Source organism: Halichondria panicea, chromosome 15 (genome assembly GCF_963675165.1).
Source record: "Halichondria panicea chromosome 15, odHalPani1.1, whole genome shotgun sequence".
Classification (NCBI taxonomy): Eukaryota; Metazoa; Porifera; class Demospongiae; order Suberitida; family Halichondriidae; genus Halichondria; species Halichondria panicea.
Window position 1 is genome coordinate 2,713,487 of NC_087391.1, and position 16,677 is coordinate 2,730,163.

At 41.1% G+C, this 16,677-nt stretch overlaps 1 protein-coding gene across 1 annotated transcript; it reads left to right on the forward strand.

Annotated features, from left to right (window-relative positions):
- The first annotated feature begins 33 nt into the window (after window positions 1–33).
- On the forward strand, window positions 34–16,280 carry LOC135349010 (girdin-like). The gene is made up of 24 exons (XM_064547453.1): window positions 34–364; window positions 2,411–2,496; window positions 2,644–2,825; window positions 3,314–3,521; window positions 3,682–3,936; window positions 5,049–5,289; window positions 5,399–5,622; window positions 5,840–5,959; window positions 6,478–6,757; window positions 6,930–7,020; window positions 7,079–7,134; window positions 7,295–7,371; window positions 7,434–7,544; window positions 8,196–8,478; window positions 8,698–8,921; window positions 11,260–11,324; window positions 11,444–11,486; window positions 12,006–12,177; window positions 12,287–12,369; window positions 12,956–13,244; window positions 13,502–13,737; window positions 13,895–14,272; window positions 14,453–14,663; window positions 14,968–16,280. Exons 1-24 carry the CDS (start codon window positions 293–295, stop codon window positions 16,057–16,059), a joined length of 5,079 nt encoding a protein of 1,692 aa, XP_064403523.1. The 5' UTR covers window positions 34–292; the 3' UTR covers window positions 16,060–16,280.
- Window positions 16,281–16,677: the final 397 nt, after the last annotated feature.

Below are 16,677 nucleotides of genomic sequence, written 5' to 3' on the forward strand. Positions count from 1 at the left end.
TTATCCTAACACCTGGATACATTCTAATTGAACCCCTGTTTTAAAGTTTTAAAGTATTAGACCCATGGTACATGACTAGACTGTTGTTGTTGAAGGCACGTATCATTATACGTACACGGCTGTGTGCTCTCTGGGTATTAGTCTATGTACAGAGCTACAAGATACTGATACGACGTTGTTTGTATCCTACAATCACTGGAGTCTATTTGTGTGTGGGGGAAACTTGGCTACCAAGGCCACCCAGGTAGCTGTATTCAGAGCTACTGTACTGTAGAGAGGAGCCTAGAGAATCATGTCTAACTCTACAACACCCACTGGTCCCACAAAGGCTGAGCAGTTTATGAACTCTCCTCTAGTGGCATGGGTGAGTTTTGTATTAAATGTTGTTAATTAATAGATACTATAGAACTCAATGGCACGGTTTTTTGTTGCTAAAAGACTTTGTTTAGTCTTCGATTAAAGTTGATAATTGTGTGTCATTATGTGTGATCAACGTTCCAAGTCATTGCCTAATGGTTTTAATATACGAAAGGTAGCATATGTCCCAATGGTACACACGTAGCCTGGACTACTGTAGTTGTTTGCGCTCTTGCCAACTGTGTGTGGAGAGATACTACATTTATCTTGGTGTTTTGATGTTGTTGTCGATAAGCTAATTAGATTTCCTTTATTAGGTAAAGAGTTAGGTAAAGAGATGCGCTGTAGTACAAATACACCATTAGTACACGCACAAGTGTATGTTTATATTGTCTAATTCATGTTTATACAATTCCTGATCCTGTACATGTAGTACACAGTCAAAAGTAGAGGTAATAAGAGAGCGAGGGTGGAGAGCAAGAGTGTCGAAAATAGCTATACATGTGTGCTGCATTGCGTTCGTTTCAGCGTATCAAGTTTATTGCGTAACAAGAGTGGTTTCCATCCTCTCCAAGACAACTACTGTCTTTGTTTAGGAATAGAGCTTTCTACAGGTATATACTGGTAACCGCCTTCTATCTACTAGACTGTCTATGCACACATCTAGCCACACATGTAGCTAAACTGCACTAGCATGCGAGCAGCTTCACAATGAGTTATAAAGCGCCATGCAGCTCATGTACGTCATGTATGTCATGTTACTTTCCACACACACACTCCCTCTCTCATATTTTGTTATGCACTCCTCATAGGTGCTTATCGCGATCGAATAATGATTGCCGACAGTATTGATTAGTTTGTGCTTTTTGTTGCTATGATGAGGGAAAATGGGTATGTAATGTACATTTAGTCGCTGTAATTATGTAGATACGTATAGGATATACCATTCCTACGAAGAGGATATACGTGAGTGCATATCCTCTGAGTAGGTGTGGTGACTTACACCACGTGACTGCAGCACTATAAAAAGACCTCCCCCACGATGCATACTGCAAAAGAGCAAAGCTATGTCAGATTTTGCAGCCGTCAAAGAGCCAGTTGAGCAACATGTCGATTCCTTGGTCCAAGCGTTGTGCATTCGACGTCCCTTACTGGAGTTGCAAGGGATAAAATGTATCTGAACCACGCCCATGGACCCATGGAGGCTTATATTAGCCATCTTGTTGGAGAGCAGCTTCCGTGTTTTTGCGGTCGCTTTGAGTCTTAGTACCATCAAGCATAGCTCCTTTCTCTTTGCTTACACTTTCGAACAAATGAAAACACCTTGAAAACTGTGCATGCCTGGGACTGTATGTTATTTTTCTATGTATCATACAGCTGTTGACCAATGAGATCAATTAGTGGTGACGTAAGTGTGGTACAAAACAGTGAAAGATTAGGTACATGTACGTATGTACATGTATATGCTCAGTATTAGTAGGTAAGGTGCAATGTGTTTCGTGTCAGGCTTCTAGGAACTTTCAATCTTTTCAGTAATACAATTGAATCCATTATAATAGTACTCTCCGAATGTACTGTGTTATTTGTAGCTATCTGGTTTTGACAAGGTACATTAAGCCAACTATGGTTGTGTGTCAACGTAGTGTGAATTGCTGCTGAGCCTTTGACGTATTATATTGTGCACTATAAATGTACGTTGCTCTTGTGTCAATTATCAATTTGTTTGTTCCTCAGTTTTGATTGTCCCATGATAGATAGATGTACATTCATGTTGGCAGTTACTAGTTTCCTAGTTCACTCGGTTGCAATATTGAATTGAAATTATGCCTTAGGATGAGTTCCATGTCAAAGTGGATGTACTATTATGTTTCAGCAACGCTGTTCCTTCAAACTTGAGCCAGAGGCTTCAATATTTGTAGTAGAACAGAAAATAGATGTTCCTCGAGGGTATGCCAACCATTAAATTTTAACCAACCCAGTATTTGAGCCGTCAAACTAATAGGCAGTTTTGGTCTGATTTATGTCATAATGTGAACTTTATTAATACCTGCAGCTCAAAACATTTGACCAGACTGTGCCAATAGAGACTGTGCATGACCTGAGCAATGGAGTACTGCTCAACAAAGTTATGTACACTGTGTAAGTGAATGATAAAGTAATCAGCCACTCTTGAAACACTTTTTGTATTGTGTAGTGTTCATTGTAGTGGGATTTGCAGCTTAATATTTGTGAATTGTTCCTCTGATTGTATGTACAGTATACAATTATTTTTTATCTGTTTTTCAGGGACCCCAATGCCTACAGCATGTCCAAAGTTAACAGGAGTGTCACCTTGGACTTGGCTTTGTGTCTACAAAACTTCCAAATTTTGGTACAGAGGATTAAGCACTTTTACCTCACTTCTGTCCAACAGCTCGTCATTTGTAATCTCCCTAACATCTCGTCAATCTGCTACGATCCAGAGTCAGGTGTGTAGAGCATACAGTATACGTACATGTATACTTACTGGCGTGTCTAACGAGGGGCTTTGGAGGCTTGAGCACCCCTCTGGCCTCCCAGACAACCATGAGACTATATAATCTAGCTATCAGCACTGGTGTAGCTTAACTGAGCAGTTTTATCGAATTCTCTATGCATATGAATTTACATTTATTGGCTTGATTGAGCAAGCAAATAGGGTATCAACAACTTTTTTTCCTGTAAATCCTGAGCACCCCCTGCTTCAATTTCTAGAAATGCCCCTGTTCACAGTACATGCAACATGAAGTATGCATAATTAATTCACACAGCCACTTTGTGTGTGTATGGCACCCCAAGTTTTCTATTTACATTGTAAATGCCTCAAGCATCAAATGAATTGTATTCCTTTGCTGTAAGTGTTCCTAAACCCATAGCTCAGGCTTGCATCATAACTTTGTGGGGTCAACCCATAAATTGCTAATTGTTCTTCCCCCAGACTTTAGTCTAGACCAGTTGGAGAAGTTGCTCACTCTGCTACTGGGCTGTGCCATACAGTGCGAATCCAAGGGCCCCATCATTGAAAACATGAAGAGCATGGACCTATCTCAGCAACAGTCACTTGTGCTGCACATCCAACAGGTCACTGACTCCACCGACTATGTATGCTCCATAGACTGGAACGACCTCGAGGAGATCTCGAAACAGTGAGAGCTGCAAACAGTATTGTATTCCATAGCTGTACGTGTGAAATCAAACAAGCAGAAGCTCAATGCAATTTGTTCTTGGTCTGTATTGTCATACTCCCATACTCTATCTACATACTTCCAGATTATTGTCATACATACACTATCAACTTGCTTTCAGGAGCCTTGAAGGGCTATGTCGGCACGCCTATATTCACCTTCAACGTGTAGCCAAGGAGCGAGACCACCACTATGACCATATCACAGAGATCCTACTAGAGAGAGATTATTACAAGAGCCTTCATGACTCACAGAACTCTGAGCTCTCTGTTCATCATGTAAACGGTTTGCCAGTATCGTCACCGATAAGATCACCCTCTGTAAATCCTGAGATGATTGAGCTCAAGAAAAAGTGTAGGGCACTGCAAGAGAAACTGTGAGTTGTGCTGACATCTGTATAACAAAAGTTACTTTGTTCAGTTTATGTAGACAGGTACATGCACATAATAATGCCCGTAATTAGTATTATGTGCGTGACCAGTGCACACATCCTACCAAGTACATGTACAATGTATGGCATGAACAACGTACTACATGTATGTACAGTAGAACCTCATTATCCGGAAGTACATGCCACACCTACGAGGAGGATATGTACCTACATGTGTACATGTATATTATGTTCTCCGAGTAGGTGTGGTATATCATATCTGCTACCGTGGCATGTGACTGCAGCATTATAAAAGGACCTCCCCCTAGCAACAATTCAGTGCATGATGCATACTGCAAGACTATGTCGGATTTTGCAGCACTAGTTAAGCAACACGTCGGGTCCTACGGATGCTCAGGAGCTTCCTAGGTCCAAGCGCTGTGCATTCGATGTCTTTTGCTGCAGTTGCAAGCTCTTCTTGGCTAAAATGTATACAGACCCATATAATATAGAGGGCTTAACAATCTTATTGGAGAACATTTTCCGTGCTTCTGCCGTCATTTGGAGTCTTAGTACCGTCAAGCATGGCTCCTTTCTGTTTGCTTACTTTCTTTGACAATTAATGACAAACACCTTAATATCTGTGCATGCCTGCATGGGGCCGTATGTTATTCTTCTATAATAATCCTACAGCTGACAAATTTTTCTACGATGGAGACAAATCAGAAAATGGGCATGTCTTTTAAATACGCAATGAATAACTGTTTCCATGGAGACATGCATGATATCTTCTGTGCATGCCTAGACGACCAGGTACACTAAATTTGGATCAATAAGTGGGTGGATCAAGGCGTAGTTTATCTGCATCTGGACTAAGGTGTCTGGATAATTGTAGTTCTACTGTACCTTTGTTTAGTATTAGGGTTAGTAAGTATAATTTAGCAACTTAGCAGGCCTTTATCTAATATCCAAATAAATTTTTGTTCCGAGATAGCATCAATTCTCGGGTACTATACTGACAATAAGAATTTCCCGGGGGGCGAGCGCCTCTCCCCTAAATGAAGCCCTGCTTTAAGTACTTGCCTGATCCGTTTTACCGTTATTGCCCACATACACAGAGACGGCAGGGCCGAAACTCTTTCTGATGCCCGCGAGGAAGGTGACAAACTGAGATTGGCTGTGAAACAGCTCCATCAAGAAAAGAGAGAGTTGGCTGAAGATGCTAAGAGTGTGCGGGTGTACAGGGATGAAGTTGAAGCTCTCAGAGTTCAAAGTGCAAAGGTTGAAAAACTTGAGATCGAAGTAATTAAGTACAAGCAGAAGGCCGAAGATACTGATTACTTGAAGAAAAGAATTGCTGTAAGTCTCATCAATCACGTGAATATCAAAATCCTCTTAGTCTATTATGCATCACTGTACTATGTACATGTACAGGATATTAAAACTTTTACCTCACTCTTCCCCTCAGGACCTTCAAGGCCAGAATGACCTGATGTCACAAACCAAAAAGCTCCTGGAGCAGAAGGCCACTTCTTTGTCTGCCAAGACTGAGGGTATGGATGAGCTTCAAGAAGCTGTAGTGTCCTGCAAGGTGAGAGCGGAGGCTCTGGAGGAGGAAAAGGAGATGGACAGTCAGAGAATAGAGGAGCTACTCAGTAACAATACGCGACTGGAAATAGACAACAGGCAGTAGTGAGTATTGTTGTATTGTGTGGAACTAAAGTATTAATTGACACAAATACATTGTACATATTTTTATGTGCATGTACAATACTTAAATCTGTTGCATGGCAACCAAAGGCTTAGTTTGTTATTTGTTATGTGAAAATGTGTGCACTGCACTGTTCAGAGCTGTACCGTAATGGAATGGAACTCGTTCAGTTTATAAGCTCAATTTCTTTCATTCCAGTCAAGAAAAGTGTGCTCTGCTGACTAGTGAGCTGGAATCCTTAAGAGAGTCGTCTGCCTCCAGCATTGGAGCTCCAGGAGAATCTAGTAGCCTTAGCTTTGAGCTAACAGAGGCTGATTTGTAAGTAATGCACACGCACCTTCTCCCACACACAAAGTGCTGACGAACATTTGCTATAATAATGTCGTAAGTGGATGTTAATTATTTTGATTGCTAATGTACTAGAATGTTTTGCGAGCATCAAACATATGCGAACTTTGCGATGGTTGATCAATTTGCAACAATAAAATCCGCAAAACCTAAATTATTACTAGTAAATACACACGATCCTTGCCAGAACGCAATAGTTAGATCGCAAAGGGTAAAATTTGCTGCTGATTTGGTTAGATCGCAAAGGGTAAAATTTGCTGCTGATTTGGCTCATTCGCAAAGGTTTTGACCAGCAAAACATTCTAGTAATACGGTACTGCACCAGGAGTGCATGCCTGACTGCACATTGTACACATACAACACCTGTACTGTACACAAAATATAATTATAACTTGTGTGGATGTTTGTATGTGAATGTAATTTGATCACTCTGCAAATGTCTATGTGCATGCTTAGAAGTGTCTCATTCTAATCTCCTGTCCCATCAGAGCATCAAAGGTGAAGGTGGTCCGGCTTGAGAAAGAGGCTCGTGAAATGGAAAAGACAATGGAGGCTTTGAGGCATGCCCAAGCCAAAGGAGCTGAGCTGGAGAAAACTACCAAGAAACTTCATGCTCAGACACACAGTGACAGGAAAGATATAATTAAGCTGAAGGAAGAGAATGAAGTGTTGAAGGTGAAGGCCAGTCGTGTGGACAAGCTGCAGGTGGAGCTCAGCACTCAGAGGGAAAGGCTTGATGAGGCCAATAGGATAGCACCAAAGTTGAAGGTTGGTGATTTACTAGTGCGACGAGATTTAGACCATAGTGCTGTGCCAGAAAGCATGCTATAATGTGCCTGTTCTGTTTGTGGTAAAAGGTCACCACATGTGGTCACCAATTACATGTACATCATCTTTAGAAGTGTGTAATAAATTCAATGCTGTTCATAATTATATTCAGAATATCAAAGTTCGCAATGAGAACCTCTTGGAAGCTAAGGCTAAACTGGAGGATGAAGTGGAGGCCCTTCAGGCTAAAGTGGCCCTAATCAGTGAGTATTGTCTCTGTAGTAAACGCTTTACATTATGTCTCTATTAATTCACTCAAAGGTCACATTCAGGATGAAAATGCTTCTCTCAAAGTCCAACTAGACTCTCATAACTCAGTAAGTTGTGTATACTACTATTGTATACCTGCTACCTGCTTGCATTAAATGTGTATTCTTCACAGCATTATTGTATACATTCTTGCATACCCGCTGTATTATTATGGTTAACATACTGTACAATGGTTGTGCTATAATTGTTACTGTGGTAACACTTTAGGAACATGAAGAGGACCAGAGAAGACTGCAAGAACTATTAGAACAAAACGCACAGCTAGAACTGGAGAAAAAGAAAGTGTAAGTAAAAAGATTGCGTTAGTAGCTCATGTACTGAGCTTTGCACTGTATTTTCACTTTAGATTTGAAGAGTCTGAGGCACAGCGAGCCCAATTGTTGCAGCTGCAGACTAGGAGCAGTTCGAGTGCTCACAAGACGATACTCAGCCCTCCAAGGGTCTCAGAAGCTGAAATGTATGTTCATTAATTTTATACAGATTATTACAGTGTAGTAGTTGCACAATGTAGATGCCTTATACAGTTTGAGGTATCACGTATGCAATTCATTTGGTAGCAAATGATCTATGCATGTAGTCATGCACTCCTAGTGTGTAGTATACATTGTTTGTTGCCTTTTGACCTTTGAGATCAAAGGAAATGCAGTCCCAGTACATGTATATGGCATAACCATTGTAGGGCCGATATATGGCATAATTATTGCAGTGAGTTAGAGGAAGATGCTTTGAGTCGCATTCTCAACCTACTATTCATTTCCAATACCCGGTACCCTATTAAAATGATTGTATATACAATGTAGCTCTATTAATGCCTGGGAGTAAACGGTTGATACTTTCCTTATCACGTATTTTTGCACCAGAGTGTCACTTTGAAGTACATGTACATGTATACGTGTTACATACATACATGTAACCGATCCAGCTATGGAAAGCCTGGCTAATTAGGTGGTCTTAGGTGAATTCTTGGTTTTGGGGTTGCCCGGTACCTGAATGCAAATGTTGGGGGGGGGTTTGAGCCAGTGGGGGGATATCCCCCCTTTTCAAGTGTGTACTTTAAGTTCGATTTTAAGATAGAAAAATGCAGTGACGTGTGTTGTGCCTTTCCCAGAGCATCTCGTGCCAAGCTCCAAAGATTAGAGAAAGAGACTCGTGAGTTAGAGAAATCGATAGAGGCTCTGAGGCATTATCAGGCTAAGTGTGGAGAGCTAGAAAAGATGAACAAAAAGCTTCAATCACAGGCTCACACTGATCGAAGAGAAATCATCAGACTTAAGGAAGAGGTCCAAGGAAGTAGGTCCAAAGTAACACGACTAGAGATACAACAGTCTGAAATGAAAAGCCAGGAAGAGCGACTCGAGGATATTGACGGAGCTAGTACCAGAAAGATGATGGTGAGTGCTCCTGGACACATTGTGGCACATACTGGTCGGTATACGATGTACTAGTAGATATACATGTGCAGCATTCACACCTGGGAGAGTCTAGTGCAGTGTGTATAACAAACCCACAGATACATTGTTACGTAACATGTAGTTCATAAAAATATCTGGCGATCGTTACGTATACTAGCCAATATTGTTACACACATTCTGTGTCTGTCATTCACTTAGGAGCTGCGTCAGCAGAATGCCCTCCTCTCGGAGACCAAGGTGTTGCTAGAGGAGGAGCTAACTGGGCTGCATGCCAAACTGGAGCAGTTGGGTGACATTCAGGCAGACAATGCTGCCCTCAATGTGAGAGTGGAGAGTCTGGAAGATGAGATAAATGAAGAAGGACTCAGGATGCAGGAGCTCCTACAGCAGAATGCTCAGCTTGAGATGAGCCAGGACAGCAAGTAAGGCATGCATGGTCGTCAATCTTCTGTTTTGCAGTCTTTTCATGACTCTGTCCAAGCCTGTACTGTACGTATAATTAGTTTTAAATCTTTTACCGTGTTGCTACAGTATTGTGTATAATTATTGTGTGTGGCTAACATAATTATTATTATTTACAAAAACTTTGTGAGTGCTTATGGCTTTGCAAGAACGATCAACAGCAAGTAGTAAATACGGTTGGATTAGCTGTTACGTTGATTATTAAACTGAGATGTGTAGACAGCCGCCGGTTATAGAAGTCAGTCAGTGTCGTTTGTCTGTGTCTGTGTATTCTGAGTCTGCTCACCTGGACGCCAAAAGTGCTGTGCTGAAAGCCTCATAAAACAAGTTATTAGTTGTGCCTTGGTGTGCGCATGCGCAAGCAAAGTATACGATAGAGTACTGTAACAGTATTTGTGTCTCTCAATCTGTGTGTCTGTCTGTGTAGACTGCTATAGCTGCTCAATAATCATCGAAGTGCAAGTAAGGGCTTCTACATGTACATGTATATGCATTGGATTTGCAAAATAATGCTTCATTCTTGAGCTAAGCCCAAACAATGGCAGTCTTTCCAAATAGTGCGTATCAAAACTTTTCTACCCTACTACTCTACTCAGTTAGCTCTGCACTAGAAGGCTGGCTAACTATTGGCTGTAGCTGCAAGAGTGAGAAAAGAGCTGCACCTGAGCTGAGGGGGCCACCCAGGCCCACCCTCAACAAAACTTAAAGCAGCTACGAATGGACTTAATTCTTAGAAGTGCAATGTGCACATTGGCTAGCATAATTAACTGGTTTAATTTATAGTTCCTTGCATATGCGAAATATAACCACGTGGAGCCCTATTTGTTTCCATGCGAATGCTCAGGGTTTCCTTGATGACTCTGCTGTAATTACAGTCCCAGATGACCTACCACTACCAGTGGCGTGTACAATGGGGGGCTTTGGGGGCTTGAGCACCCCCCTGTCCTCCCAGACAACCATGAAACTAATCCTATCACTCGTGCAGTAGCTAGCTAACTGTGCAGCTCCAAAGTACGTACGTGCAGATTTCTATCTCATTACAACGATTACAAGTCATGACCACGCCCAATTGAGCATGCGCAATCAGCATTGCCATATTCCAATGTTGTTATGTAATGCATAATAGCTGATCAAGATCCTCTGGACTCTCCCAGTCACCTCTTGCTCCACTGAGAGATTTTGAGAAGCAATGACTAACACTAGAGTGACTGGACATCCCCATTGCAGTGATTGACCAGTTTGCTAGGATGTACCCCAGACAGAGCCTCCAAGTAGAAACTTTTCTTTTCAGTATTAATCAGCTCATTTTTCTGTATTTAATGATGATTTTCAGTATAAAACGATGTACAAAACATGGAAATTCGATGAAATGCTGTTTAGTGGCTTTGTACTTGCCCCGCCCCTTCAATAAAGGGGCGTGGCAAGCGAAACAAATAGCTGTCTTTCAGCACCAGACTCACTACCAGCATAAGGCGTAGAGCTACTACAGCTGTAGGGATGCTACTAGATCCTTCGCTGTCAACTATAGAGGTTATGCAGATCCGCCCACTTCCGGCCAAAACTCCCTAAAACTCATTAATTAGGGGGCGTGGTTACATATGTCTGCCATTTTGAGTGGCAAAAAGCACGAGTGGCAAGCAGTAGCAATGTTATTTGCAAAAGTTTGCAGCTCTACTATGGCTGAGTGTGATGCAGGGAGAGTCTCCAACTACTTTCAAGAACTAGAACAGGGTGCTATAAAGCTATCATGTCAAGAAAAGGAGCATAAACAACAAGACAATGGATAAACCATGCAAACCAATTGACTGAATTGTAGATTTATAGAGCTGCACACACGTGAAAATGTTTGTCTATTGCACTGATTTCTGTTTCCATATCATGTTTATGTTCAGTATCTCTGGAGAGAGAGCGTCTTGACTCTTTCTGCCTGTGATAGAGTGAATAACAAAAAAATTAATGCGGGGGTGTAAAATTGCGCGCTATGCACGCCGCCCTATTTTTTTCTGTGCTCTTGAGCACCTCCCTGCTTCAATCTCTAGAAACGCCCCTGACTACAGTATTACCAATCCCATTATCAAAGCCTTGCCACAGCTTTGTAGGTTTACATGTTAATAGTGGCCGGTGGCTTCTCTACTTACTTCATCATGCATGCTACTGCTTTTACAGCATTCCTCTAGTTGTGAGACATGCTATTGATCAATGCTCTAGTTGATTGTTATTTGTGGTATTCTACTCGGCAGGTTGCATGCACTGTGTAGTGTTTGGATATCTGTTAATCTGTTGCATTTGTATGTATAGGTCTGTTGAGATTGAGACATTGAAGAGTCATGTGGCACAACTTAAGTTGAAACTCTCCAATGAAGGTTCGTACTAGAAATGCCACTAGAGTCTATAGTTTATAGGCTCCTGGAGTCGATGTGCGGATATATATTTATTACCCCTCAGATTTTACTATTAACAACAATATTACTTAATGTTATAGACACAGACTCTAACGGACAAACTCAGCCAAGTGGTGTGGACCTGTGAGTAGCGTTTGTATTATGTACAATAAAGTGTGGCTGATTGTGTACATATTATGTGGCGTACCATATATGCTTGATCAGAGGCTGTGGCGTACCATATATGTTTGATCAGAGGCTGTGGCTACTAAATGTTTCATTTTGCTGGCAGAGGAGGCTACAATTCGAGAGAGGCCACTGTCTGAGAGAGGCGTTTAGTAGGCCTACATGTACTAACACCCCAACTAATTCAGTTTTTAGTTTGTCATCAAAAGTATTTTCACCTGGACAAACTTGACTTAAATTTTCAAAAGCAATAACAAGTTGGTACCTAGCTAGCTGCTACCATAGATACCAGTATCAATATAACTGAGGCTACTATTTGAAAGGGGCTTCTATTGCACTGAAGATGGGCTGTAGGTAGGCTACTATTTGAGTGTGGTCTCTGATCAAGCATATACGGTACTGTACGACCCTTTCTTTATATTTTAGTGTGTTGCTTTTTACCTAATGTATGTTTGAGTGTGTCTCTTACTATTCCAGTGAGAGTCAGACAAAGCTCTTGCGCTTGGAGAGGCAGAATCGTGAGCTGGATAGGTCACTGCAGGTGCTCAAGCAGAGCAGTGAGAGGGTCAATGCAGGGGTCGAAAAGACAAACAAAAAGTTAACAGCCCAAATCCATGCCGACAATAAGGAGATTGCTAGACTCAAAGAGGTGAGGTGATTTTTGCTGGTTCACTATACTGGAAGAAAATTTTGAATTATACATTCATGTGTAAATAAAATAATGTGTGCAGTAATTTATGTTTTGGTGGCTTTTGTAGGAGTTGAGGAAGGAGCGCAACCAGCATGCCAGACTCAGTAGATTAAGCTCAGTTGGAGATGAGCATGACTTGCAGGAGACAAGGTGCATTTTCCTGTCTGCATAATAATAATTATATACATGGCGTACGTGTGCCGGTAGAGTTCTCACGCATGTACATGTAGGTCATTTCAGTAAAGGTCGATTCAATAAAGGTCAATCCTTATAAAGGTCAAACCCAACAATAAAGGTTTCTCTTTATGGTTTGGAAGTTAATGGTTTGGAAGTTATTGTTTTGGTGGTTAGCCCGTAGATAGAGGGCAGAGGTCAGATAGTTTACAAAAAACTTGACCTTCATCTTCTGCCAGCATTCAACAGGACTTGTGTTTCATGGGGTTCAATGCGTGTGCGTGTGCGTGTGCGTGTGCGTGTGCGTGGACGTTGATATCACAGAATCGCTGGGCTTGCAAAAAAATGATAGAGCTATGCAAGATCTCTTAGAATTTTAGAATTCTAATGCCTTTGGACAGACTAGAAGTACAGGGTAGCCATCAAAATAAAGATACCCTTGAATAAGGGCAAAGGGGGAACTTTGTTTTAAAAGTGACAAGAATATGCATATCGATGGGTAAATGAGTATAGGTGAACTGCTGGGTACAGTTGTGTTATTGCCAATTTTTTCATGTATCAGGCAACTCCAAGAGCTAGAGTCCAAATTCAAAGACTTCTACTCTCAGAGCCTGAGCAACAAGGATGACAGGATTAAGGTGCTTGACAGCAGAATAGAGGAACTTACAGATGAAAATCACCAACAAAAGCAAGAAATCAAGGACCTTCGTATGAGTATAGACAGACTTAAAGAGGTTGGAAGCCCCCGCATTGTGAGCAGAACCCATTCTCCTAGGGAGATGAACCGTCTCAAGGAGCAGGCTGCAGATGCGCTACGTCTCAGGGACAAGTTTCATGCTATACAAGAGGAGGTGAGTATACACGTACATGTAATTTTGTTTAGAAATATGTTATGCACCTACGTACATATCAATGTTTCCAATTGATATTTATTATTACTGGATGGTGTAACAGATTGACATTCGACTTTCTCGTGCTTGTTTCCATGCTTTTTGGTGTTTCCTTGCCTTGCAAATGTAAATGTGCAATACAGCAAGCGTTTTTCCCCCGTTATTGACCTATACACTACAACTGCATTTGCCAGCAGTGCTCTTCTTTCCTTATACAGAATAACCATCTCACTAGAGACTTCCTAGAGGCAAAACATGTGATCCAACAACAAGACAGTCACAACCAGAGGCTCAATGATCGCCTTCAGATGCTAGAGCAACTGAACCAGACACTAGAGGAAGAGAAAAAGACCCTCTTGCAGCAGGTCAATAAGATGCTGGAGAAAAACCAAGAGCTACTGGTCAAGACTTTAGAGAGCAAAGACCAAGCCTTTGAGGATGAAAGATTTTTGGCGTGAGTTAGGTAGATTTAATGGACAAGCACAAGGCTTATGCTTTCAGTGTGACGTCAATACTTGTATTGATAAAAAAAATGTATATGTACTGTATCATGCACTCCTGACTCATTGACTGTATACATGTACATGTATTAATGTATGTTTGCTTTACAGTGATCGTCTTGGTGAGCTAGAAAGAGACAAGGCTCGTCTAACTGAGAAACTTATTGCTCATCAAAAAGAGCACATCTCCAAGGAAATGGACCATTGGAAGAAAAGTAAGAGCAAAAACATTCTTAAGAAAGGCTTTAAGAAGCTAAAAGGCAAGATTCAAGGTCGCAGTCACGTGTTTGAAGTTCCTGAGCCAGGAGCTTTGGGCAGTAGCAACACCGTAAACAGTGGGTCAATGGGCTCTCCATCTGGTAGCTCTGGCGTGTTAGGAGGAGCTCTGTATGCAATAGATGGAAACATGTCTCAGAGCAGTCAGTCCATCTCTTCATCCAACAGTGGAAGACACTCCGAGGATATGGAAGAGACAGAGCAGCTTGAATCGTGAGTTTCAACTACATGTATTACTGCCCTCCATACCAGACAAACCCTTTTACATTTTTTAGTGTACATGTGGTAAATTTATATGGCTATGCATAATTAGCTGTTATTCGTCCCACTTGTTTTTTGCTTTGACAAGGTCTAGCTTCTAATTGTTGGACTTATAATGTTCTGTTGCTTCAGTAACTCGTATGTTCCTCGTGCTCCCACACTGGATGGCAGTCCTTTCATGCGTCCAAGAAAAACTCGTTCCTACACACTGCCTGGTTCTGGAGCAGTGAAGATGAGACATGCTCAAGCTGGTGCTTCGTTGAGCTTTGAACCAGAGAGATCAGATAACAACCTTATCACACTGGAAGATTTCCTGGCTGAGAGTGAGAAAACTCCTAATAAGGTGATTTAAACTTTGGTGTACACTGTGCATGAATTGATTTGTAAATATTTACTGAAGAAGACTGTGTTTTGGTGTTTATAAAATTTTATGTATATATTCGATCACTCAGTGGTGATTGAGCCCATGCAAAATAAATAATCATGTGTACCAGGCTGTCTTTTCAAGCTGCCTGGAAGTGATTTATGCTCGGCACATGTACAATGTACATGTATAGTGCTGGCTGCAAGAGACTTGGTACTGTACATGTACTACTACATGTACGTGTATATCTATATTGCTTCTTATGCTATATTTCCCTTTTTAGCGTCGTGTGATGGAATTAAAACGAGCCTCACTCATCATTGGTACTCCTCCGTCCACACCTCGTAACAGTATGCTCTTACCTGTCCCTCCACCGAGTAACAGCAGTCAAATATTCGACCTCTCAGAGTTCCTATCCAAATTTGATCCTGGAGATGCATCTGGCACCATTCCTGAAAATGAAGAGCTCCAGCAACTCTCAGCTGCAAGAGACTTCAGAACATCTCAGCAATCTGTGTCACAACGCTCCAAGTCCAGTAGTAGCTTGCAATCTGCACCTAGTCAAACATCGCTATCAAGCAAAAATGATGGTGTTCCTGTGATCATCAACCCAGCTGCAAATGCAAACTTTAATAATAACAATAATCCCCCTGTGCCAAGTATTTTTTTTTCTGGAATTGGTACACAGTTATCTGGACCTTCATCATCTACCCCTAATAGTGAATCTAATCCTTTCCAGGATACTTCCCAAATCAGTTCTCAAAGCTACACTGGTAATTTTCGACCACAACAAACTTTGGCAGATGAGCAATTGTCCTTGACAGAAGCGTTAGCATTTTTAGAGCCTCTCAATGAAGTCAGAGAAGAGAAAAGTGCGACTGTAAGTGCTAGTCACATGTCGAGAAGTAAAAGTACTGATGCATTAAAAAAAGATAGCAAGCAGAAGACAAAAAGCCGAGGACTGTTTAAGAGAAATTTTCATCGATCCACAGAAGGCTTAGTTGATGAACAAAAATCTAAAGTGAATAGTGGCAAGCCTCCGATGGGGAAGCCTGCAAAAAGTGGAAAGAAAATTTTTGAAGAAAAGAGGAGACAAAGCACATCGTCATTAGAAGCCAAACATGTGAATGAGAAACGTCGAAGCACTCCCAATCTTTCAGCTCTCACAGATATAAACCAGCCTCGAGACTTATCACAAGCTGACCAAGCATTCACACCATCAAAGAGAAAATCGTACGAGAATGTTCAATTTGAAAATGATTCTGATCCCTTTTCAAAAATCGACGGGAGCTTCTCTTCCTTATATCAGCCTGCCAGTGTTAGCTCAAAAATTCCTGAGGAAGAATCAGTATGGCAAGAATATGGCCCTTTCTAGGTAAATAAGAATGTTGGTACGTGACTAAAACTTCCACAAAGTCTATATATTTAGTGTACATACATTTCATCCTTAGTTTGCTCCTCAAATATTTTGTGTTCTCAGCTGTAAAGTTTATTTTAATGCTCACAAAGCTGTTGTTTTGTGTAGCATTACAATGTCATGTATAGAATATGCAGTAATGGTCCTTGCTCTTTTTTAAAATAATTATATATTAATGAGGTTGTCAACTTTGGTGTAATGGTGTGCTTGATCTATTACATATAACGATGTCTTTCAATTTATTCCCTCTAAACCTTTGTGGAGAGATGCGTTGTGTAAATTTTTACACATTACTAAAGCTTGTCCCTAACAATGTGTTTTTGTCTCCTTTTGATACGTCTGACAGCATACTTGTACATGTATGACGTTTTAGTCTTCTATGGGTCGAACAATACCCCAGCCACAGGACAGTCAGCTTCAACCCTGATGTATAAATAACACATCATTCTTGATTGTCCTGGCAAAGTGTCTTAGCATAATATAATTTGTTCTGTCATCAGGTGATATTGGTTGCACACTAAAAATTACCTATGCAATGTCCTTAGTTATCTATAAAAAAAAGGAGGGTAGGGAATG

Excerpts from the sequence above, each read along its gene's own strand:
- LOC135349010 (XM_064547453.1), top strand. The coding sequence starts at position 293 with ATGTCTAACTCTACAACACCCACTGGTCCCACAAAGGCTGAGCAGTTT. Across the intron at positions 11,325-11,443 it reads GTTGAAACTCTCCAATGAAG|ACACAGACTCTAACGGACAA; the intron begins GTTCGTACTAGA and ends TTAATGTTATAG. Across the intron at positions 12,370-12,955 it reads CATGACTTGCAGGAGACAAG|GCAACTCCAAGAGCTAGAGT; the intron begins GTGCATTTTCCT and ends TTCATGTATCAG.